This window comes from Nuphar pumila, chromosome 2, assembly GCF_984573655.1.
Source record: "Nuphar pumila chromosome 2, dmNupPumi1.hap1.1, whole genome shotgun sequence".
Taxonomy (NCBI): domain Eukaryota; kingdom Viridiplantae; phylum Streptophyta; class Magnoliopsida; order Nymphaeales; family Nymphaeaceae; genus Nuphar; species Nuphar pumila.
The window spans coordinates 121,842,794-121,868,150 of NC_143250.1; the positions used below are offsets into that span (position 1 = coordinate 121,842,794).

A 25,357-nucleotide genomic window follows, 5' to 3' on the forward strand; every position below is an offset into this window, starting at 1 on the left:
TTATACTTACAATAGTGATTTTTGGGGATACATTTTAACAATGCATAGATAACTCACCTCAGTAGCTAACCCTGATCCAATAATAACTGTAAGAAAGTGAAAAATACACTACAACAAATGTCTCTCAACAAGTTCTCACAAATACACCATAAGAACCACAAAGGCTCACAAAGAGAACATGGATACTCATTAATAGATTAAAATTCATGTATATGCAATAATATTAATAACTTAAAGCCACATATCCTATACAAAAGCTATGAAGAATCACATAAGATATGTATACGAACATATTTAAGCATATATGCAAGTAATAGATTACTCTAATGCAAGATATATATGAAAAGTAACATATGATACGTGGCATAATTATCCATAAGGGATAAACACAAGGGCCACAAAAGAAGGACCAACAATAACATAACTATTTTTATTAATTTTAAAAACATTTATAAAAGTGGATAACTCCCATAAGAATTGTAACGCCCCAAAATTTCGAACCTTATAAATTCCTTGAAATAGTTGGAAAATACCTTTTCTTTACAGAGTTTATTTCTAAATCAGCGGAAACGATTTCTTTTAAAAGAAAAAAGACGGGTTTGACAACCTTGGGCACGTTAGCGAGAAAACAAAGATTTACCATGGACGATCTGCAATAATACTTAGGAAACCATTCCTTCTATTTGAAGAGAGTATCAAGTTTGTACAAAATTTGGGTTTCCTCAAGGGAAAACCGTATCAAAAACCAAAAATGTCCAGGAGAAACACTACGAGCAGAAACAATGGATCCTTAAATCATCTCGCAGTCGCGCCATCGCCTGATGCACCTAATCGTCACCTGTGCCCATGAAATGGGTTAGTTTTGCGAAAAACTAGCAGGAGAGTACAAAGACCGAAAGAACTAAATTAGGCATAGATAATTTATGCAACAGGTAGTAACGAGCAAACTAAGCAGATAAACTGGAGGAATAAGCTAAGTACAACAAACTGAAAAGGGTGTGCATGCTCAATTTAGTTATTACTTGATAACCGACCATGCGGGTACATACATGGCACATGAGTCGAAACAGTCGAGTCCAAGCCGAGTGTTCATTATGTTAAGTATTTTAATATACCTCGGTTGTCTGACTGAATCCTATTCCTATGGAGACGACCGATGGTCGAGAGAGTAAGTCCCCAAGGCCTGATAGGGATGCATCCAACTTCTGCAGAAGTGTTAGGCTAACTTATGTAGCCCCTATCCCTCCCCCTAACCTCCGATGACTGGGGAAAAACGGGTCTTTTGCCCTTTTTGAAAGCCATAAATGGACTGTCTATCGGAGTTGGTACCCTTCGTCCTCTCTCTTGACGAAGCAAGGTTGAATTGAGCGCGACGGCGTTTCTTAGCCGTTGCCTCATTCTTCATGCTCTGGTCCATTAGACCGAAACAAGCATCTTGCCTATGAAGGCGATCCCACTCTTATATGTGTTTTCAACAACCTGCACTAAGCATTAATCGAGGTCATAAGACTCTCTCATCCAATCGTCGTAGTACTAACATGTCTCGCATGTTTAAGAAGTACACTTACGAGAAAAGGGATACAGGTCCTTAATAGGAGCCTCGAGAGTGTGTTTCGCAAAGATATAATGTTTTATAAAAACTATTTTAACATATCAAATCTTTCGAAACGACACACAATCTTGCCAACATAAGGCATGTGATTTTCTCGAATCTGACATCCGATGACGCAGTGTCTGGGTGCTACGTAAGTCACGACACTGGTTTTGGTAAATGGGTTTTACAAGGGAATCTATCACCCAACAACTTGGTCTTGCTCCCGATCAAGGGTTTTCCCAAAACGTATCGGGTGGAAAGAGGAATAGGCAATCCTCTCGAATACACTGAGTCTATGGCAAGGAAAAGAAACAAAAGATAATATTGCGAAAAGGAAGTGCCTGGGCGCAAAGCGCGACGGCAAACAGGAACTGCGAAAGCAAGGGACAAGGATCGCGAAACCGCGTCCTTGAATTAAAATACAGTAAGTAGTAACTATGAAAGCAAAAGCCTGGGCGCAAAGCGCGACGGCAACAGAAACAGAAAGTGCGTAAGCAAAGGACAAGGACCGCGAAACCGCGTCCTTGAATTAAAAGACAATAAGCAGTAAATACGAAAGTAAAAGCCTGGGCGCAAAGCGCGACGGCAAACTGAAATGCGAAAGCAAAGGACAAGGATCGCGAAACCGCGTCCTTGATTTAAAAGTGTACTTATATACATATAAGTATATAAATATATCATTAAGTCCTTTCGATTATCAATTATTTAAGCTTGATTTAATTATTTAAGTCCTTGTGCATCTTCTCCTACCTTGGGGTATTGCGAGGATGGAGTCTTCTACGAACGTAAGTGATTGTCGGTTTAGTTCGCGGGGAGCGAACGGACTCCGTTGCGTAAACTGCAAAAATACGTAGTTTAGCATGCATAAAATGAATATAGGTAGGGAGAAAGCTCGGTTTCTCCGCAACTCAATGCAGGGGTCATCGGCCCCTACCGTTGCGAAAGAGAACGGGGTAGGGTCCATTGACCCATGCCGTTAAAGGAGATGGGTGCAGGGGCCAAATGACCTTTGTCGAGTTTTGCTCGACAAGAAAATGGGACAGGGGCCAGAAGCCCCTGTCGGTCTAGAGAGGGGCAGGGGCCATTGGCCCCTGCTGGGTTTTTAAAAGGAGGGGCAGGAGCCTTCGGCTCCTGCCAGCCTTCGGCTCCTGCCAGCCTTCTTAAAAGAAAGGGGCAGGGGCCGATGGCCCCTGCCAATGGAACGAGTAGGGAGGAGGGAGCGCAGGGGCCAAAGGCCCCCCTGCAGCTCAACAGGAGAGGAGGTAGGGGAGTGCAGGGGCCAAAGGCCCCTGCCGAGCCCTTGCTCGACAGAAAAGAGACAGGGGCCTCTGGCCCCTGTCGGTTTAAAAGAGGGGCAGGGGCCAAATGGCCCCTGCTTGGTTTCCGAGGGGTGGGGCAGGAGCCTTCGGCTCCTGCCCCCCTCTCTCTAGGGGAAGGGTAGGGGCCATCGGCCCCTACATGGAAAGGGAAGGGCAGGGGCCATGGCCCCTGCCGGGAAATTAAAAGGGAAGGGGGCTCCGCCCCCTGCCTGCTAAGAAGAGGAAAGCAAGGGGGGCGGAGCCCCCTTGCTTGTCGAAAAAGAGGAAGGCAAGGGGGCGGAGCCCCTTGCCTGTCGAGATAAGAGGAAGGCAAGGGGGCGGAGCCCCTTGCCTGTCGTGAAAAAAAGAGGAGGAAGGCTCGGCAGGGGCCGCCGGCCACCTGCCGGCCTTCCGGCGAATCAGGGGGAGGAAAAAGGGGGAAAAAGAGGGGGGAAAAGGAGGGGGCTACCTGGGCTGCCGTGAAGGGGGGTTCGCCGGAGAGGGTGGCGCCGTGAAGAGGGGGGGGGGGGGGGTTGTCCTGCGTCGGCAAAAAGGGAGAGGGAGATGGAGTCGGGGGAAGAGAGAGCAGAGGGGAGAGAGACGAGAGATGAGAGAGAGAGAGTCGGGGGGGTCGGGGGAGGCTCGTAGGCCCTCCCCTCTCCCCTCTCGTCTTTTAATAGGGAGGGGGCGCACACAGGGCTCGCCCCCTGTGTCGCCGGAGGCTCCCCTCCCCCTGTGGGCTGCCAGTCCCCTCGAAAAGGGTTTTCGAGGGCCTGGCACAGGTTGGATCCGGGTCGGGTCTGGACCCGACCCGGGTCCGATCTTAATTTTTTTTTTAACTGGTTTTTACATCCAACCCTCCTTAAAATAATTTCGTCCTCGAAATTAAATTGAACTTAACGATCAAAGTACAAGTCAGGGTACTTCTCCCTAATAGCAGAGTCAGGCTCCCAAGTACATTCCTCTATTCCATGGTGCTTCCAACGGACCTTTACAAGAGATATTGTCTTAGATCGAAGCACTTGATCTCGACGATCAACGATCTCGACTGGTCTTTCCTCAAAAGACAAATCCTTCTGAATGTCTACATCATCATAATGGATGATGTGTGATGGGTCGTGAACGTATTTCCGAAGCATGGATACGTGAAAAACGTTATGGATCTGAGCGTACTGAGGAAGTAAAGCCACACGATAAGCTGCTTCACCAATCCGTTCCAGGATCTCGAACGGTCCGACAAATCTAGGGCTTAGCTTTCCTTTTTCCCAAAACGAAAAACGCTATTTGTGGGAGATACCTTAACAAAAACCATATCTCCTATCGAGAAGGTGAGCTCTCGACGACGACGATCCGCGTAACTTTTCTGCCGACTCTGTGCAGTACGGAGTCGCTCTCGTATCATTTGCACCTGCTGAGTGTAGTGTTGTAGCACTACAGGAGATTCCATCCTTCGCTCGCCAACCTCGTTCCAGTAGAGAGGCGAACGGCAGGGCTTTCCATACAAGGCCTCGTAAGGGGCCATCCCGATGCTAGCGTGGTAACTGTTGTTGTACGCGAATTCGGCCAGACTGGTATGAGAATCCCATTCTCCCTTCCAGTCCATCATGCACGCACGCAGCATGTCCTCCAAAGTCTGAATTGTGCGTTCAGACTGTCCGTCAGTCTGAGGGTGAAAGGCGGTACTGAACTTTAAATTCGTACCCAAAGCGATTTGAAGTTGTCCCCAAAACCTCGAGGTAAACCTCGGATCACGATCGGAGATGATAGATACCGGAACACCGTGCAACCTCACAATCTCACGAATGTAGAGATCCGCCAAACTGTCTAAGGACTGACTAATACGGATAGGAAGGAAATGAGCCGATTTGGTGAGTCGATCAACGATCACCCAAATCGCATCGTTCTTTCTTCGTGTCCTTGGCAAACCGACGATAAAGTCCATAGTGATGTCTTCCCACTTCCATTGTGGGATCTCCATTTGTTGCATCACTCAGACAGGTCGTTGATGCTCGATCTTAATCTGCTGGCAAGTCAAACACTTAGAGATGTATTCGGCCACGTCTCGCTTCATTCCGCTCCACCAAAATCTGCGCTGCAAGTCTTTGAACATCTTCGTGCCTCCCGGGTGAATCGTATATTTGGATTTATGGGCCTCTACGAGAATTTCATCTCTCAAAACGGGATCATTTGGGACCCAAAGACGATTTTTGAGCCAAATGCTTCCATCGTCCTTAAGTCGGAAAGGAGTATCGGTCTGTTGTGTACGAGCCTTCAACTTCTCGTACTGCGCATCAGTCTTTTGCCCAGCAAGGATCTTGGCTAACAGTTCAGGTTGAGCTATCAGATTAGAAAGACTGATAGAATTTGATGAGACTGCAAACGGTTTCCAGGAAACCAAATCCTCAATCAACTTCCAACCAACGTATAATAGGTTGACGGAAATGCTAGAAGCCTTACGGCTGAGAGCATCAGCTACCACGTTCGCCTTTCCTGGATGGTAGGAAAGGGTGAAATCGTAATCCTTGAGAAATTCTAGCCACCGTCGTTGCCTCATATGAAGCTCATTCTGCGAAAACAAGTACTTGAGGCTCTTATGATCCGTAAAAGCCTCGAATTGTTCCCCGTACAAGTAGTGTCGCCAAATCTTTAATGCGAAAACCACTGCCGCTAATTCCAAGTCATGAGTCGGATAATTCTTCTCATGAATCTTAAGTTGACGCGATGCGTAGGCGATTACCTTACCATTCTGCATTAGGACGCAGCCCAAGCCTGTCCCGGAAGTGTCAGTATAAATTACGAAGCCGCCTTGTCCCGAAGGCAAGGCTAAGATAGGAGCGGTAGTAAGTCGTTCCTTCAGCAACTGAAAACTGTTTTCGCACGAATCGTCCCACACGAACTTAGCCTCCTTCTTTAGCAGCTTTGTCATAGGCAGAGAGATTTTGGAAAAGTCTTGGATAAATCTTCGATAATATCCAGCTAATCCAAGGAAACTTCTGATGTCACGAACATTCCTCGGTTGCTGCCAGCTTAGTACGGCCTCCACCTTTGCAGGATCTACGGATACGCCTTTCTCGGATATAACATGTCCCAAAAACATAACCTCCTTGAGCCAAAACTCGCTTTTAGAGAATTTAGCAAACAAACGCTCCTTCCGCAAGGTTTCCAAAATGATGATCAGGTGTTCGCGATGTTGATCCCAGGTCTCTGAGTACACCAGGATGTCATCAATGAACACGATGACGAAGGTGTCTAAAAAGGGTTTAAACACACGGTTCATGAGGTCCATGAAGGCTGCAGGAGCGTTGGTGAGTCCGAAAGGCATGACAGTAAACTCGAAATGCCCATACCTGGTTCGAAAAGCCGTCTTGGAGATGTCATCTCCCTTAATTCTGAGTTGATGGTATCCTGACCTAAGGTCGATCTTTGAGAAAATCTTGGCATTCTGCAGTTGATCGAACAGATCTTCGATACGCGGTAACGGATATTTATTCTTTATTGTGGCCTGGTTGAGCATTCGATAGTCGATGCACAACCGCAATGATCCATCTTTCTTTTTAACGAATAAAACAGGAGCTCCCCAAGGCGAGACACTGGGGCGAATGAATCCTAGATCCATCAATTCCTGTAGCTGCTTCTTGAGTTCCTCGAGCTCGGCTGGCGCCATACGGTATGGAGCTTTAGAAATTGGCGCAGTACCCGGTAGCAACTCGATGTTGAATTCAACCTCTCGTGGTGGGGGAAGTCCTGGCAGCTCCTCTGGGAAGATGTCTGGAAAATCCCGAACCACCTCCAGATCTCTAATCGAAACTAGTGTCTGTTCGGACTGGACGACACTGACTAAAAAGGCAGTGCATCCCCTTCTCAGGTAATGTTGTGCCTTTAGTGAAGAAATCATCTTGCTTGCACGGACCGCCTTCACGAACTTGAATTCCACCCTAGGCATCCCTGGAGGAGATAACACAATTTTGCTTTCATGGCAAAAGATCTTGGCATGGTACTTGTGCAGCCAATCCATGCCTAGGATGACGTCAAATTCGGTCATATCTAGAAGGATAGTGCAGGCCAGATAATGTCGATCTGCCAAGACTACGTCCAAAGCTGGCACGTAGGTCGCACAAATAGTGCTCTTCCCAATCGGGTTATAGACGTTGAGAGCATTATCTAACGAACTTACAGGTACGTGCAAGAGTTCAGCAAATTTTACAGAAATAAAAGAATGAGTGGCACCGCAATCAAAGAGTACGAAAGCTGCTTGGTTAGCAATCAAGATGGTACCTTGCACAAGCTCGCCCTTGGTCAGCTGTTCGACCGTGGCAGTGTAAACGCGCCCCGGTGCTTTCTTCTGGCCGCTGGACTGAGGTTGTTGCGCCTGATAAGAATGTTGCTGTGGTTGCGGCGGTGGTCGGGGGAGCAGAGGTGCTCCATTATTCCTTCTGAGGTCGTCAGCCGCCTTCTTGCGGCACTCGCGTGCAAAGTGGCCCATCTTGCCACAGTACAGGCATCCGCCTGTAAGAAGAGGGCATGCTTGCCCGGGGTGAGGTCGTCCGCATTTGGGGCAGACATCGCCCGCCTGCTGCCGGGCGGGAGGGTTGCCCTGAGGACGCTGACGTTTGGAAGGAGGATATGGCTTTCTTCCACCTTCCTTGTTTATGAAAGAGGGCGGTCGCTTGGCTTGACCGCCAGAGGGATATCTCTTTTGATCGTTACCCGCAACGGGTGGCTTCTTGCTTTGGGTGCTCTTGGAGCGTTCCCAATCCTCAGTCAGGAGAGTGGCTGCAGCAACAGCTGCGGAGAGAGTTGATGGCATGCTGTTTAGGACCCTTGGTCGGAGTCCTTCCTTTAATCCGCGGATGAATATACCCGCCCGCTCCCGATCATCTGCAAATAAGTTGGGGCAATGACGCTCCAACTCCTGGAACCTGGAGATGTAGTCCACCAGACTTGACGAACCTTGGCAAAGTTCCAAGAACTCCACCTTTTTCCTCTCCCTCACATGAGGAGGAAAATAGTTCTCCAAGAAAGCCTTCTTGAAAGCCTCCCAAGGAATAAACGAGTCTGTCGGGAACTGTATGTTCCGAGTCGTGTCCCACCAATGGCGGGCGGCACCCAAAAGTCTGAAAGTACCATAAAGGGTCTTCTTGTCTTCTGGGACTGTCAAAACTTGGAAAACTCGTTCTATTTCGAAAATCCAGTTTTCAGCTGCATCGGGGTCGGGCTTGCCTGCGAAGGTTGGAGGATCGAGCTTTAAGAACTTTTCATATGATACTGTCGCAGGGTGGCTTGGTTCTGGGGTAGGTACTTGGCTGTGCGCTTGATTTCGCATGGCGCTAGCCAATGCGCTCAACGATTCCATGATGAATCCCCGTTGATCTGACCATTCGTCAGACGAACCTTCGTTCGACCCTCGAACCATCCTTAAAATACCCAGATGATACATAAGTCAATACTTGAAAGAGAAGAGTAATATCAAAAAGTTTATCATATTTCCGAGTAATAGAGATTACAAAAAGCCCATCAGTGCTGGTATAAGAGGGCACTTACAAAAAGTTAAAACAAAAATTGTCCACGGGTACACAAACCAACGAGTTTATATCTTTTAGGGATGATGATGAGAGTACTTCCTCAAGTACTCTCTTGCGATACCCGTGCGCCTTAACCCGCGCAGAGGGGGAAAAGGATGCAAATCCTCATTCGGGACTTCTTGCCCGTGAAGAGGAGTAGTGGGGGAGTAATGTGGCGAGGCATCCGGTGCATAGGGCGGCGAAGCCGGAGTGTACACCGGAGAATCCGGTATGTACAGCGGTGGAGCTGGTGTGTACACCGGGGAATCCGATATGTATAGCGGTGAAACCGGAGTGTTTACCGGAGTATCGGATATATACTGTGGCGAGTCTGGGGATGGTGTGTAAATTGGTGAGTTGGGGGAAGGCATATGAGTGGGTGGAGCGATGTCCTGAGCACTCTCTAGGGGTAATATTTGTCCATCACACGATGGTGTGTCATAAGTACCCTGGACAGAGGATGCTGTGTCTTCCAGATCTTGTGCTGCAGTCCCCCTTCTATCGTATGCTTCCCTGAGTTGACAATTATCCATCGTATGTCCTTCGCCGCAGAAATTGCATCCCATCTGGGCTTGCCAGGGGGATTCTGCTTCAGAGGATTCCCGAGAAGTGTGTCGATTAACTAAAACATGATTTGGCACACGACTTCCTTCCCGAAAGTGCACTGCTGCCCATGTCGCGGCTAGCGGTGCCTGGTAGGTATCCGGAAGCGTAAAGCCCCAAGAATCCGCAAAAGTGGGAGGGGGCGGCCCGCTGGTCCAATGATCTGAACCGATAGAAGAACGCTCAAGTCTTCCTACCACAGAGCTTCTGCCCCTCACAGAACGACAGCGCGTTCTTCTTGCGCCCCTTCTGCGTCCCAATCTTTCACCATCCGGAGGGTTCATTTTCTTTGGACAAGAAAAAAAAATCTCAAATACTCATGTAAGGTATACTCTAGTCTAATAGTATAGAAAAAGAGAAATTAAATTACTTACAGCGCGATGCGGATGCTCGATGACCAAGAATCACTGTTTCGATCTGCTCTGATACCAAGTTGTAACGCCCCAAAATTTCGAACCTTATAAATTCCTTGAAATAGTTGGAAAATACCTTTTCTTTACAGAGTTTATTTCTAAATCAGTGGAAACGATTTCTTTTAAAAGAAAAAAGACGGGTTTGACAACCTTGGGCACGTTAGCGAGAAAACAAAGATTTACCATGGACGATCTGCAATAATACTTAGGAAACCATTCCTTCTATTTGAAGAGAGTATCAAGTTTGTACAAAATTTGGGTTTCCTCAAGGGAAAACCGTATCAAAAACAAAAAATGTCCAGGAGAAACACTACGAGCAGAAACAATGGATCCTTAAATCATCTCGCAGTCGCGCCATCGCCTGATGCACCTAATCGTCACCTGTGCCCATGAAATGGGTTAGTTTTGCGAAAAACTAGCAGGAGAGTACAAAGACCGAAAGAACTAAATTAGGCATAGATAATTTATGCAGCAGGTAGTAACGAGCAAACTAAGCAGATAGACTGGAGGAATAAGCTAAGTACAACAAACTGAAAAGGGTGTGCATGCTCAATTTAGTTATTACTTGATAACCGACCATGCGGGTACATACATGGCACGTGAGTCGAAACAGTCGAGTCCAAGCCGAGTGTTCATTATGTTAAGTATTTTAATATACCTCGGTTGTCTGACTGAATCCTATTCCTATGGAGACGACCGATGGTCGAGAGAGTAAGTCCCCAAGGCCTGATAGGGATGCATCCAACTTCTGCAGAAGTGTTAGGCTAACTTATGTAGCCCCTATCCCTCCCCCTAACCTCCGATGACTGGGGAAAAACGGGTCTTTTGCCCTTTTTGAAAGCCATAAATGGACTGTCTATCGGAGTTGGTACCCTTCGTCCTCTCTCTTGACGAAGCAAGGTTGAATTGAGCGCGACGGCGTTTCTTAGCCGTTGCCTCATTCTTCATGCTCTGGTCCATTAGACCGAAACAAGCATCTTGCCTATGAAGGCGATCCCACTCTTATATGTGTTTTCAACAACCTGCACTAAGCATTAATCGAGGTCATAAGACTCTCTCATCCAATCGTCGTAGTACTAACATGTCTCGCATGTTTAAGAAGTACACTTACGAGAAAAGGGATACAGGTCCTTAATAGGAGCCTCGAGAGTGTGTTTCGCAAAGATATAATGTTTTATAAAAACTATTTTAACATATCAAATCTTTCGAAACGACACACAATCTTGCCAACATAAGGCATGTGATTTTCTCGAATCTGACATCCGATGACGCAGTGTCTGGGTGCTACGTAAGTCACGACACTGGTTTTGGTAAATGGGTTTTACAAGGGAATCTATCACCCAACAACTTGGTCTTGCTCCCGATCAAGGGTTTTCCCAAAACGTATCGGGTGGAAAGAGGAATAGGCATTCCTCTCGAATACACTGAGTCTATGGCAAGGAAAAGAAACAAAAGATAATATTGCGAAAAGGAAGTGCCTGGGCGCAAAGCGCGACGACAAACAGGAACTGCGAAAGCAAGGGACAAGGATCGCGAAACCGCGTCCTTGAATTAAAATACAGTAAGTAGTAACTATGAAAGCAAAAGCCTGGGCGCAAAGCGCGACGGCAACAGAAACAGAAAGTGCGTAAGCAAAGGACAAGGACCGCGAAACCGCGTCCTTGAATTAAAAGACAATAAGCAGTAAATACGAAAGTAAAAGCCTGGGCGCAAAGCGCGACGGCAAACTGAAATGCGAAAGCAAAGGACAAGGATCGCGAAACCGCGTCCTTGATTTAAAAGTGTACTTATATACATATAAGTATATAAATATATCATTAAGTCCTTTCGATTATCAATTATTTAAGCTTGATTTAATTATTTAAGTCCTTGTGCATCTTCTCCTACCTTGGGGTATTGCGAGGATGGAGTCTTCTACGAACGTAAGTGATTGTCGGTTTAGTTCGCGGGAAGCGAACGGACTCCGTTGCGTAAACTGCAAAAATACGTAGTTTAGCATGCATAAAATGAATATAGGTAGGGAGAAAGCTCGGTTTCTCCGTAACTCAATGCAGGGGTCATCGGCCCCTACCGTTGCGAAAGAGAACGGGGTAGGGTCCAATGACCCATGCCGTTAAAGGAGATGGGTGCAGGGGCCAAATGACCTTTGTCGAGTTTTGCTCGACAAGAAAATGGGACAGGGGCCAGAAGCCCCTGTCGGTCTAGAGAGGGGCAGGGGCCATTGGCCCCTGCTGGGTTTTTAAAAGGAGGGGCAGGAGCCTTCGGCTCCTGCCAGCCTTCGGCTCCTGCCAGCCTTCTTAAAAGAAAGGGGCAGGGGCCGATGGCCCCTGCCAATGGAACGAGTAGGGAGGAGGGAGCGCAGGGGCCAAAGGCCCCCCTGCAGCTCAACAGGAGAGGAGGTAGGGGAGTGCAGGGGCCAAAGGCCCCTGCCGAGCCCTTGCTCGACAGAAAAGAGACAGGGGCCTCTGGCCCCTGTCGGTTTAAAAGAGGGGCAGGGGCCAAATGGCCCCTGCTTGGTTTCCGAGGGGTGGGGCAGGAGCCTTCGGCTCCTGCCCCCCTCTCTCTAGGGGAAGGGTAGGGGCCATCGGCCCCTACATGGAAAGGGAAGGGCAGGGGCCATGGCCCCTGCCGGGAAATTAAAAGGGAAGGGGGCTCCGCCCCCTGCCTGCTAAGAAGAGGAAAGCAAGGGGGGCGGAGCCCCCTTGCTTGTCGAAAAAGAGGAAGGCAAGGGGGCGGAGCCCCTTGCCTGTCGAGATAAGAGGAAGGCAAGGGGGCGGAGCCCCTTGCCTGTCGTGAAAAAAAGAGGAGGAAGGCTCGGCAGGGGCCGCCGGCCACCTGCCGGCCTTCCGGCGAATCAGGGGGAGGAAAAAGGGGGAAAAAGAGGGGGGAAAAGGAGGGGGCTACCTGGGCTGCCGTGAAGGGGGGTTCGCCGGAGAGGGTGGCGCCGTGAAGAGGGGGGGGGGGGGGTTGTCCTGCGTCGGCAAAAAGGGAGAGGGAGATGGAGTCGGGGGAAGAGAGAGCAGAGGGGAGAGAGACGAGAGATGAGAGAGAGAGAGTCGGGGGGGTCGGGGGAGGCTCGTAGGCCCTCCCCTCTCCCCTCTCGTCTTTTAATAGGGAGGGGGCGCACACAGGGCTCGCCCCCTGTGTCGTCGGAGGCTCCCCTCCCCCTGTGGGCTGCCAGTCCCCTCGAAAAGGGTTTTCGAGGGGCTGGCACAGGTTGGATCCGGGTCGGGTCTGGACCCGACCCGGGTCCGATCTTAATTTTTTTTTAACTGGTTTTACAAGAATTCATGCTCAATACCTTTTGCATAAGGATCATATATCAATATAAAAAAGAACATTTATTCAAATTTCAAAAATGACAAAGTATCCATATCACTAATATCCTAACCACAAATTTTTTTAATATATAACCATAAAATGTTCGAATAAAGCATCTAAATGCCAACATCACATGCTTAAGAATACTAGATCATATACATACATATAAAATAAGTTCAAAAATCTAAGATTCAAACTAGATCTCATAAAAGCATACACATGTATCATTTCACAAGATCAAACAAATTTTATAAACCTTTTAAAATATTTAGTAAGAATAAATGCAATAATAATTTTGAAAAACATTTAAAGATTTTAGTTTTTAACAAAAATTACCAATAACTTTTCAAAGATAAGAAAAATAAGTGCTTTCTCATGCATAATGCATGAAATAGATAACTCAAGTAACACTAAAGATTTAAGATACATACGGGGTCAAGATTTTCCTTGTATCCAAGCCACACAACGATCACGAACCTTCACGATGCACAAACTTGAACAAAAGAACCCCAAGACCCAAAAGGCAAAATGTCCAGAAAGATTTTTTGGCTCTGATACCATGTAATGAAATATGTGAAAATACAAAACAAGGGCCTCTAAGTGCTTACAAGGTCATAAACACAAAGTACGCATGCACAACACAAGTCCAACTAAGGGACAATACAAGAGTACAAAGGCACTACACAAGCGATAAATGCATTCAAGACAACAAAAAATTTAAAAGAGGAACACAAAAACATAAAAAATATATATTTAATTGAGCATGAATTCTTAAGAGAAGCATTATCTTACAAAGAGGAGAAAAGCTCTATTTATAGAGCCAAGATAGGCATTTAAGAAAGACATTCACTGTTCCAACAATCATATTTATGACTATTGTAATAGTCCCATAGGCAGTCACTGTTCCAACAGTCATATAGACCCCTACACTATACAATAAAGACAAAAATAAGATAAAGAACAAAAATACAATACTGTCCCTAGTGGACAGTCACTATTTACATGAAAATAACAAGACCAAAATGCCCCTAGAGAGCATTACTTATTACATATCATACAATATATATATATATTAACAACAACATCGACTCTTATGATATCATTTGCATTATATGATATAACACGATATAGATTCATATCATATAATACAGGTTGGTACGACTCGATAATCATTTTATGCCAATGCAGTACGATACATCGTAGTTTATTGTTCAATATAATATGGTGTCTACAACATTGGGCCATACTGTTTTCCACCATTAGGAATGTACTCGAGTTTTTGAAAAAAAATTGTAGCTTGTTTTGTCCTTTGTTGTAGCACAATGAACATTAGCTATATGAGACTATTGGTCATGCAAATGAAGGATTTGTACTAATGTTTTCAAGAGAAAAATTTGCGTGAGAGCAGCTTGTTTTCTTATTTATTTTCATGAAGCAGGAGCCCATTAGTGTCATTTGTATATGAGAGAGGATGGCGTCAAAATTTTGTATGGGGTGGTTTTCCTGGCCCAGAAAAAGAGGTGAGCAGTATATATTTTTTGTTTCTTGTTTAATTGGTTCTATGTGAAGTAAATATGTCTGTTTTTCTTTTTATGTTCCTTATTCTCATCTGTAACCGTTACCTATTTATTCTACTGATACTTATGTGATCTAAGGAAACCATTTTGAGATATGACCCTCTTTAAAATTGCTAACATGTTTTCAATGTCTACAGTTTGAGATGGCTAAAGAATACTTAAAACCCACTATGGGGGGTAAAATCATTGATGCTAGTTGTGGTAGTGGCTTATTTTCCAGGCGCTTTGCCAAGAGCAGGCTGTATTCTCTCGTGGTTGCTTTGGACTATTCAGAGAATATGTTGCGCCAATGCCATGAATTCAACAAGCAGGAGGGCATTTTGGCTGATGAGTACATATTGTTTCTTGTTTCATATTATTCAAGGGACTTTAATGGAAATATTTCTGAAGTTCTATATTTTGTTCTTACCCAGCAGCTTTATCCTTGTGAGGGCTGATATATCTAGGCTTCCTTTTGAAACTAGCTCTATTGACGCCATACATGCTGGTGCTGCAATGCATTGTTGGCCTTCACCATCTAATGCAGTAAGGAATATTTACTTTCTGCTTATTTACGCACATGCATACTGTTAAAAAATGTAATATGTAATATCATAATATGCTTCTCTTTTTAGTTTTTTATGTATTCTAGTTAGAAACTAGTTAGGCTAGTTAGAAGCTAGTTAGGTTAGTTTTTTAGCTTTTATTTTTGGACCCCTTTAGACTTTACTTTTTGACCAAAGTCAAAAAGTCTACCGTTGGGAGCCCAAGACTCCCTCTTGAAGTCCTCTTTGTGTATTAGAAATATGGGGCTATTTTCCCTTATTATGTAAGCTTTTAGTGCAAGTGTTTTCCCATTTGAATAAAGATTATATTTTTCCATTGCTTTACATACCCTTTTTGGGTATATTGTATGGACCCTAGTGGTTTTTGTGAGTGTGTATTCTTTATGAACCTTCGTGGTTCTTGTGAGAGATCTTTTGTGAGTATCATTTGAAGATTCAATTGTGGGTCTCATCTTTTTATATAGTATCAAAGTAAGGTTATCAAGTTAAGTTTGTTTTTTGGTGCATCGGGAAACATGCTACTCAAATTTTTGGAAAAGAGTGAAGTTCCTTTCAAAATCGTGATCGTGTAAAGAGCTTGGAAGAGCACTTGTACTCACTATCGGTGGTGGAGTACTTATTACCTTCTCTTTTCTATCTTTATTTTTTCTTTACTTGTTTCTTTTCTAAAAAAAACCTTATAAAATGGATGACAATGATAATGTTACCATTAAACCCATCAAGCTTAATGATTCCAACGGGCTTTAATAATGAAACACCTCATATGGGGAAAGAGGTTGTGGGGATTAGTTGATGAAACCAATTTGGAACCTAAACTAATTCTTAAAAAAGTGGAAGGAGAGAAAGAAATACCTCTTACGGAGGTTAAAAAAACTAAAGCCATTATCACTTACGAGAAAAAGTAGAAAGAATAGAGAATGGGACACACAAAGATTATGTCTTGGCTCATAAGTAGCGTGAATATCAAGAAATGTTCAAGTCTCACAAAATTTGAACATGCCAATGATGCGTGAGACTATTTTAAGAGAATGTATTCTCTTAAAGATATTGCACACGTGTGCAATTTACAAAACCAAGTTCAGAATATGGTTCAAGGGGACAAAAGTATTAGAGAATACTACAATAATTTGTCTGAATTATGAGAAGAGTTGCTCTTCTTGAACCAAAATGGCATTGCCCACAAGACATAGAGCTACACTAAAATCAAATAAATACGGAACACTTTTTCCAATTTATTAATGGACTAAGTGTAAAGCGTGTTAAAAAAAAAAATCCCGTGTCGGGCACGTGTCAGCTTGATGTACTTTCTCTTCCCCTCTTGCCCAGGAACCGAGCCTAGCTCGACTTCTTTCTTTCTTGCATAGGAATCGAGCCTAGCTCAGCTGTGGGCTGCCCACTGCCTACGATAATGACCCTGCCACGGTGGGTAGGCCCGACCGAGTTGAGCTCGGTCAATATTGTGCCCATATTGGTCCCCGCCTTCAGACTGAGCCCAAATCCTCCTGTTTCCCCTTCTCCTGCTCTTTTGGCATAGTACCAGGTGGGCTTGTTTCGGCCTGGCCACTAAGCCCACCTCCTCCCTCTTTGTTAGCACGAGAAGCAACAATTTTTGCTGCATGCGTATCTCTGTCGAGCTGAGCTCGGCTGTAACCGAACTCAGCTCAGTCCATGTTTTCAAAACTGAGTGCGGCTCAGTCATGTCTTGCACACTTGGCAGGCTGGTCAGGCCCAACCGAGCTGAACCCGGCTAGCACCGAGCCCAGCTCGGTTCACCCTTGGCATGAGCCCGACTCGGTCTTCTTAAACTGAGCTCGACTCGGTCAAGAGGCACCATTGGGCTGCCTCTTACTTGGCTCAGCCAATCTGAGTTCGACAAAGGTCGAACTGAGCTTGATCCATTTTTGTGTTAACGAGTCCAGCTCGGTCAAGCCTAATAAACTCAGTTCCTTATTGAACCAAACTGACTCTTTTTATGACCACCTGGTGGTCAAGCTCGGCTTCTTGTACCGAGCCGACTCGGTCCAGTCGGCTCGAATTGGGTTTGGGTTTAACCCTTGCGATGCAATCATCGTCACGATAAGGTTTTAATATCATCCTTTATGCAGTATAACGTAATCTTTTTAGTGCTCCACGTCGGCACAACAGATGCGACATGCTTACCAAGGCACGAGCCCTTAAGAACCTATGCTCGGAATCGTCGGTGAGTCCGACCATCTCCGAGGTAGGGAAAAGTTGCATAAGAGAACAAATGACGGAATACTTCTAACTAATATATATATATATATATATATATATATATATATATATATGCTTTTAACTCAATGATGCAGTTTTGCGTATTCTTGTCCATTTAAAATTATGTCATTTACTTTGTCGTCGCGCTGTTATGTGCACTGGCTACTGCTTATACAATTTATTTAGTCAATGTATGGTTTCGTATATCGTGCATTGCTTATGCAATTTATTTAGTCATTATACGGCTTCATATATCATGCACTGCTTACACAATTTATTTAGTCGATGTATGGTTTCATACATCGTGCATCGCTTATGCAATTTATTTAGCTCGATGTGTGGTTTCACATATCAGGTCTTGCTTTATGTCATTTACTTTGTCACTACGCTGTAATGTGCACATGCTTATGCTTTAATATATATATGTATTCTATATACATATATAACTTTATAAAGTATGCAGTTTTGCGTACTCCTGCCTACCTTATATTACGCCTGCATGTGTTTAAAGATGCAGATTTGCGCATCCTCGCCAAGTCTTTGTTTTTAAAAAGGGATTTCACATGCAAGATTTCAAATCTCGTATTATTTGTTGTCTCGAAAAGCAAATCAAGTATTTGGTGTTTGCATTTTTGCAATTGAGTTTTTCCTTCTAACCCGTGTAACGGAAAGTCATCGACTATGTAGCCCTAGGTGGTACGTACGTTCGATCATTTTTGGTATCCGAAATGACTCGAATATTCTCCGGTCTAAAGCACGAAACTTTGGAAACTTCTAAATAAATATTGTTTTTTTTTTTTTCTGAAAAATCGATATCCCTTTCATCGTAGTGGTACTATCATACATGCACGACATGTTAATACTACAATGATTGGATGAGAGGTTTATAGTAACCTCGTAGTGTGAAATTGTGCGATGATTAAAAGAAAATCACATAAATGATGATGATTGGCCTTTACAAGCAAGATGCTCAATTTGGTTTGAAAGACCAGAGCATGTAGAATGAGTCGTCAGTTAAAAATAGAACCTAACATACTCATTCGTCTCTTTGGTTCCGTCAATAGAGAGGATGAGATAGTACAAAAACTCCGATGGACAGGTTAACAACTACACCGAGTAGCAATTGACTCGGTGTACCCGGTCATCGGAGTTAGGGGATGGGACTACCAAAAATTATCCTAAGTGGTAGATCTCATGGACTTCTATCGAAGTTTGGATGCATCTCTTGCCATGTATGCCTCTGGAGAATTCTCTCTCGGTCACTGGCCATCCCCTTAGGAGCGGACTTCGCTAGTTGTTCGAGGTATCAAAATACATAGAATAACAAACCCCCGGGCAGTCTCAGTTGTTTCTACGTTTCTCCAGTGGGTACCCTAAGGACAGTTAATATCGAAACAACATTATCATGCTCATTTTACTTATTCTGAACTACACATCACGAAAGAAACAACATATATGTTAGTTTTGTTCTGAATTTTAATATCTATGCACCTACCAGATTTTTATAAGTCTGACCCGTTTTATGGGGTACAGGTGATGAATAGGTCGGTACGACAGGCAATGACACGATGACATAATGATATCAAGATCCCACTCTTTCTCTAATGTTTCGTTCCTGAGCACGTTTTATAATTTTTCATATGGGTTTCTTTGAATCTATATGGTTTTAATGCTTATATAGAGATACAAATCTATTGTATAAAGGAAAGTTCGCCTGTAATGCGCTCAAGATCCATTGACTTGTTATTTTAAACACTATTTTTTCGCTGAACTGTTATTTTAAACTTTGAAAAATGATTGATTGCAAAGCATTTAAATTTTTTTCTAAAAAGATTACAAGTTCAGGATTTTGGGGCATTACAAATATATATATATATATATATATATATATATATATAATAGGTAAATACCCATTATGGGTATTTTGGTCATTTTGGTCCTTGTAATAGACTGTGCCTATTAGGGGCACATTAGTACTTTTACTTTTTTTTTTTTTCATTTTCTGTTTTTATAGGGATTATTAGGTCAAATACCAAATAGAATTGGGTTCTTTTTTGACTAGTCAATAGAGCTATTGGAACAGTCCAACAACTATATTTATAGCGGTTGAAGCAGTCCAACAGCTCTATTGTGGTCTCCCTCTCTCTTTATGTGTTAAATAAGGGCTTTTATCCCCTTTCATTTCTTAATGCTTCTCTTAAGCATTCATGCTCAATAAGCTGAATATTTTTTATGTTTTGTGTTATTCTCTTTAGTTCTTTAATGTCTTAAATGCACTTAGCCCATTTCTGCATATTTCTTTAAGGTGCTCACCAGGAGGAAGATCTTCATGGCCACATATCAAGGCAAAGTTTGGCTGTCTTTTCTGGTGGTGCCTTTAGTTAAGGTTAGGGGTGATGGTTTTGTGCAGTTCATGGGGCACTTCAGTCAGCTGCTGTTGCTCAGCTGCATCTTTACCCCAATCCAATTTTTGGTCTAATTCCTCCTTCGTACCACCCAAAAATCGGATTTTTGCTGATCATTGTATTTGAGATGAATTGCTTAGTTGATGGTGTTGAGAAATCTTGGATAACGTTTTGTTTTTATTTTGAAGTTATTAGGGCATGACATGGAAAGGCCATGTGTTCTGATAGTTGTTGTAGACGACTTTTAAGTGGTAAAGGGTATGTTTTGTCTCCTTTATTTTTTCCTATGGTCAGCTGTTTAGGACATGGGAACCATCAATCTAAACTCGTGATCAACTTTTTTGGGATACTTCCACTAAATTAAATTGTCTTGTTCCGGAAAGCAGATGAGCATAAAATATTAGCAATTTTTTCATTATATACTGGCCTCTCTGGATATATTTTTTTACGTGTTTGGTTTAGTTTCATATCTTTCATGTAGCATTAAAAAGGCAATGTTTATCAGCTATTAGCTAGATAGGATTGAATTGTGCTTGATCGTGTGTTGCTGGGTACTTATTTTATCATCTTTGAAAACTGGTAGCATGTTTTTGCAGGTGGCTGAAATCAGTCGTGTACTAAGGCCTGGAGGTGTGTTTGTTGCAACAACTTATATACTTGATGGTTTCATCCCGACACAAGCCAATAAAGTGCTGCGCCAGGTAAACCTTTTCTTGGCTCATCCATGGTGCCTTGAATATTCTTAGCCATGATTGCTTTTCCTGGTCTTCATGTTGTTCTTAGTGGCTTGGTCAGTGAATGTGGTCATCCTGGGAAGTGGGCACTATTATCATTAGGAACTTTAGTTCTGAGTGATTTACAAAAAGCTACCCAACCTCTTGATATTACATTTAGGCTTTATCTGCATGCATTTCAAATACCTGCCTGAAGTGTAAAATGGACTTGTCCTTTTCTGATCAAATAACTCAATATACACTCTTTCATAAGGAAACAGTGAGGGCATTTTTGTTTTTTGGTTTGAATAACAAAGGTCAACATAATCATTTTAGGGCCAAGCTGTCTTTGAAACATAAATGGAAAAAGTGGTGGCTAAATGTAAAAATCAAAATGTTGTGTGGTATTTTGGAAATAGATGACTAGTTAGGCAGTTTTTTGTAAATTATTCCTTTAACTATTTAATGACCCAGTTTTGCTACTGAAAAATTAGTTGACATGGTTTCGGCATTCCTCAAGATTTTAGGATGTGAATAGAAGTGTTCAAGGATACATGTCAAACTTTGGTAATTGGGACCAAGAACAACTGTATGTTAATTTGCTGTACTTCTGATCGATCCCTAACTCTTGGTCTCTGAATGGTTGAGTGGCTCCACTTTGTATGCATGGCCACATGTAGATCAAGCAGTTTGGTGTTAGTTTGCTATTACTTGGACCTTCAGTGCAACCTAACAGTGGAATCACGATTTTAATATTTGTTTTTTTTCCTATTTGCTAGTACATTGCACAATTTTTCCAATATTACACTTCTGAAGGAGAATTGGAGGATCTCTGCAAAGCATGTGGATTGGTTGGCTTTACATGCCAGAGGAGGGCAAGTTTTGTTATGATCTCTGCCACCAAGCCCCTCTAAATCAACTGAATTTCATTAGTATGGAGCCATTCCCCCCCCCCCCCCCCCCCCTTTTTTTTTTACGCAGTGCAATTCACAGTTTATTTTTCTATGGTGATGGCTTCACCTATTAGGTGGAATTAATGTTTATTTGGAGCATAATCTAAATTCCAGGCTTATTCAATATAATTAAGTTCTGTAGTGGCATATCCTGAAACCACATTAGGTGTCCCGGGCTTTCTAGATATTGTTTAATTTACACGCTAACCGTATTTTCTTCTATGCAAATCATGATTAATGCTTAAAAAAATAATCAATGAAGAACGCATTTCAAGCGAGGTAATGTCAGCCTCCTAATGAAGTTTCCACAGAAGATGGTAGCTACTCTCCCTACAATGCATTTTTAGGATATTGGTCCAGCAATGATGGATTCTCCTCTTTCAGGTATGCTGAAAAATACGGTGATACAACCTTTTTCAATAAAGCATTTTAAAAAATATATTTTCAATAAAAATATTTGTGCAAACTGTGCATAAAATAATAAAAATTGGCTCACACGAGTGGTGGAGTCCGGGTCAAACTAAGGAAACGAGAAAAATACTCTGTATTCGACAAATAACTAAGCTACTCTTTATTGCCAAAAATAAAAAAAAATTAATTGAATAAGTAACTAAGAGAGTGCGGCCCTCTGCGGAGGGCTTAAACAAATAAAAATAATAAGTGCCTTATTACAAACTCAATTAATTGAATAGAATAAAATAAAAACCTAAGCTAAAAAGAAAAGAGTTTTTAGTGCTATGAGCTTCTAGTCCCTTGGTGTTTCTTCAATTGCTTATTGTCCTTTTTCTATTTTGAGGGCTCCCTGACTGGCCTTTTGAGAGAACCTTTTCGGGATCTCAGAAGGCTCTTCGGAGATACTTTCCAGAGTTCATCGCACGTCTGAATGCTTTTCTGCAAATAAAAAATTACAGAATACAAAAAATGAAAAAGAAAACTACACAAGAATCAAAGGTTAGCATGAATAAAAATCATAAAAACAAACATGAAATGACTAACTATACTAATCAAACCGTTACATTAAAAGACAAAATAGTGAAACTAACTGTTAATAAACAACTATTCAATGTAACAATTAATAACAAATTAAAACTACGTAACAACTAACTAATTAACAACTATGAAAATAACTAATCAATTTGAAACAACTATCATTCAAGAAAATGTTAACATGAACTTGAATAAACAATCTAATTAAATTTAATTAACAATGAATTAAACCAAACCAAACCCACAAAGTCGTTAATAAACTAATAAATTTTTTCTCTAACTACTTGAAATAAAGCTAAACTAATTAAATCTAGCTAAACACATACCTAAATTAATTAACGGATTACTTAACTAATTCCTAACTATAGGAACACGCAACAAACAAGGACGCCCAACTACCATGCAATGTTATGTTAGATAGAGAGATAACACAGCACACAATGTGATCAAATTAATTCAGGCTCACGATTTGAATATCACCTTGAACGTAACATGAGATGAATCGTTCAGCAGCTACTAGCTAATTGATCAAGCACGCAATGGGTGCTTATCAGCTACAGACCCAAGAATCAAGAATATAAGTTTATTTTGGATGGTGGATCTTTATTTTCAGGTTTGGGACAGTGACAACGGGCAGGATCTGTTAGATCATGTATGCGGTTCGCTATGGCATGTTAGTTCACGATTGATCAAACCTGCCCTACTCAGGATTGGCTGTACAAAAATTATTTTTTTATTAAGAATGAGTTGATCCGCAGACTGATTCAACTTGACCAACTTGTGATAAGAATCACAATCCAAACTCGCTGAAGATGGCAGGTCTGGACGGTGTATCTAGATCATGCAAAAAACACATGAACTGATTGTATCCATATAGACAAACTCACCCAAATAACATTCTCCTGAATGCAAATGTGCCATATGGACAAGTGAATGTCATCTTCTCCTGGTCCTCGAGGTGAACGACCACCTGATTATATCCTGAATAACCATCTAGGAAACAGAAATAATGTTGGCCTGCAAGTCTCTCCAAAATCTGACCGATGAATGACAACGGGAAGTGATCATTCCTAGTTGCACTGTTCAACTTCCTATAATCAATGCACACTTGTCACCTCGTAGTAGTCTTCATGGGGATGCTTTCTCCTTTCTCATTGACCGTAACGGTGAGCCTAAACTTCTTGGGGACAACCTGGGTGGGGCTCACTCATTGACTATTAGAGATAGGATACATGATTTCTGCATCCAACCACTTGACTACTTCCTTCTTCACCACCTCCTTCATGTGGGGATTCAACCTCCTCTGCATCTCTCTTGAGGGCTTGACACCTTCATCCATGATAATCCGATGCATGCAAAAGGAGGGATCTATCTCTTTGAGATCTGCTACCGACTATCCAATCGCCTCCTTATGCTCATGTAGGACCTGCAGAAGCTGACACTCCTGAGTGTCAGTCAGGTCTGCAAAAATAATGATGAGGAGAGTCCAATCCTTGCCTAAAAAGGCATACTTAAGCGAAGTCGGTAAGAGCTTCAACTCATGTTCGGACGGACTCTCAATGGAAGGTCGGACAAGTTTCTCTGCCAACTCAAGGAGTGATTCAAAATGTCAGGTCCAATTCAGCTCACCTGACCGTCTATCAATCAATCCAAGGCAATCTCCCTCGAGTGATTCATCCTCCTCCTCCTGCGGTGGATCATGCAACGTCCAAACGTGCTCCGCTTCTATGAGGTCATGAATGAGATCGACCTCGAAAGAAGCCTCATCACCTACAGGGCCCATCACAACATAAAAAATGTTCAACCTCATCTTTCTATTGTCGAATGAAACATCCATTGCGCCTGTGCGGCAATTGATGCACACATTGACGGTGGCCAAAAAGGGGCGACCTAAAATAATGGGGGTCTGCCTCGTATCATCCACTCCCTCCATATCCAAGATGATGAAGTCAACAGAAAAATAGAAGTCTCCCACCTTGACCAGAACATCCTCAAGAATCCCTCGCGAGACCTTGATCGATCTGTCTGTCAGCTGCAGAGTCATAGGTGTCAAATTCATCTCCTTTAGTCTGAATTTATCATAAATGAAACCGACAAGATATTCACTTTCCCCAAGGTCGAGCAAAGCATGCTCAACAGTGATGTCTCCTATGACACACGAAATAATAGGAGTCCTTGGGTCCTTGAGCTTTGGTGGGGTTTGGTGTTGTAGCACCACACCCACTTGCTCAGTAAAATAGATCTTCTTCGGTATATGGGACCTCAACTTCCTTTTTTGTGTACAAAGCTCTTTCAGAAATTTTGCGTATGCAAGGACTTGTTGGATGACGTCTAGCAAAGAAAGGTTTATCTGAACATGCTTGAATATCTCAAGCATCTCCTGCATGTTCACTCCCTGCTTGCCGAACGACTTTACTCTCTCTAACGCCTCAGGAAAGGGGGCTTTGGGAATATAGGACTTGGAAGGCTTAGATGAGAGAGCCCTCTCGCTTTCCTGAGGTATGTCTGTAGGGATTGATTGCTTTTCACTAGGTCTCTCGCTTTCTTCTGCAGCCTCCATCACTCTATATTGCTTCCCACTCTTAAGGGTTATAACCGCTTTAGCCTGCTCTTGATAAGCTTCTATCATGTGCAGGCCATGCATCGGCTCCTTACCCCTAGGGTTAACCAACGGCTGGCTAGGTAATGCCCCCTCGCTTCGCTTGCTAAGCACCTCGATGAGCTGTCCCATCCGCGTCTCAAGTTTCACAATAGAGTGCGTGTGAGAACTCAAGTTCGCCTTTGAGGTCCGAGAAAGCTTGCTACATCTTGTCCCCGAAGGACTGGCTAGAAGCAGGCTCTTGGACGGATGCTGACTATAGGAAGGCTGAGATGGTGGGTAGCTAGATCTCTGAAAATCAGACGCATAACCGCCTTGCCTGGGTTGGTTCTGAGAAGGGATGGGGGATTGGACTTGTGAATTTCTCTACGAAAAATTGGGATGGTTACTCCAACCCAGGTTATAGGTGTTGAAAAATGGGTTGGGTGCGGGCTTGACGAAACCTTGCACCATCTGAGCTTGCTCTTGGACAAACGCGAGATATTGCGGTGCCACGGGGCAGTTAAAAACATGGTGTGCTGGGCTAGCACACAACGCACACACCTGCATGGCT

At 43.3% G+C, this 25,357-nt stretch overlaps 1 protein-coding gene across 2 annotated transcripts in view; it reads left to right on the forward strand.

Moving 5' to 3' along the window:
• The window catches only part of LOC149846964 (putative methyltransferase At1g78140, chloroplastic), a 65,005-nt gene extending 43,646 nt beyond the window's left edge, over positions 1–21,359 (forward strand). The window contains exons 4-8 of one of the 2 annotated variants that reach the window (XM_089998234.1): positions 14,229–14,310; positions 14,505–14,698; positions 14,781–14,892; positions 20,149–20,253; positions 21,045–21,359. In XM_089998234.1, the coding sequence (XP_089854360.1) occupies positions 14,229–14,310; positions 14,505–14,698; positions 14,781–14,892; positions 20,149–20,253; positions 21,045–21,179 (628 nt within the window). In that variant the 3' untranslated portion in view covers positions 21,180–21,359. The remainder of the gene's footprint in view (positions 1–14,228; positions 14,311–14,504; positions 14,699–14,780; positions 14,893–20,148; positions 20,254–21,044) is intronic. The other variant, XM_089998235.1, reaches the window with a different exon arrangement.
• Positions 21,360–25,357: the final 3,998 nt, after the last annotated feature.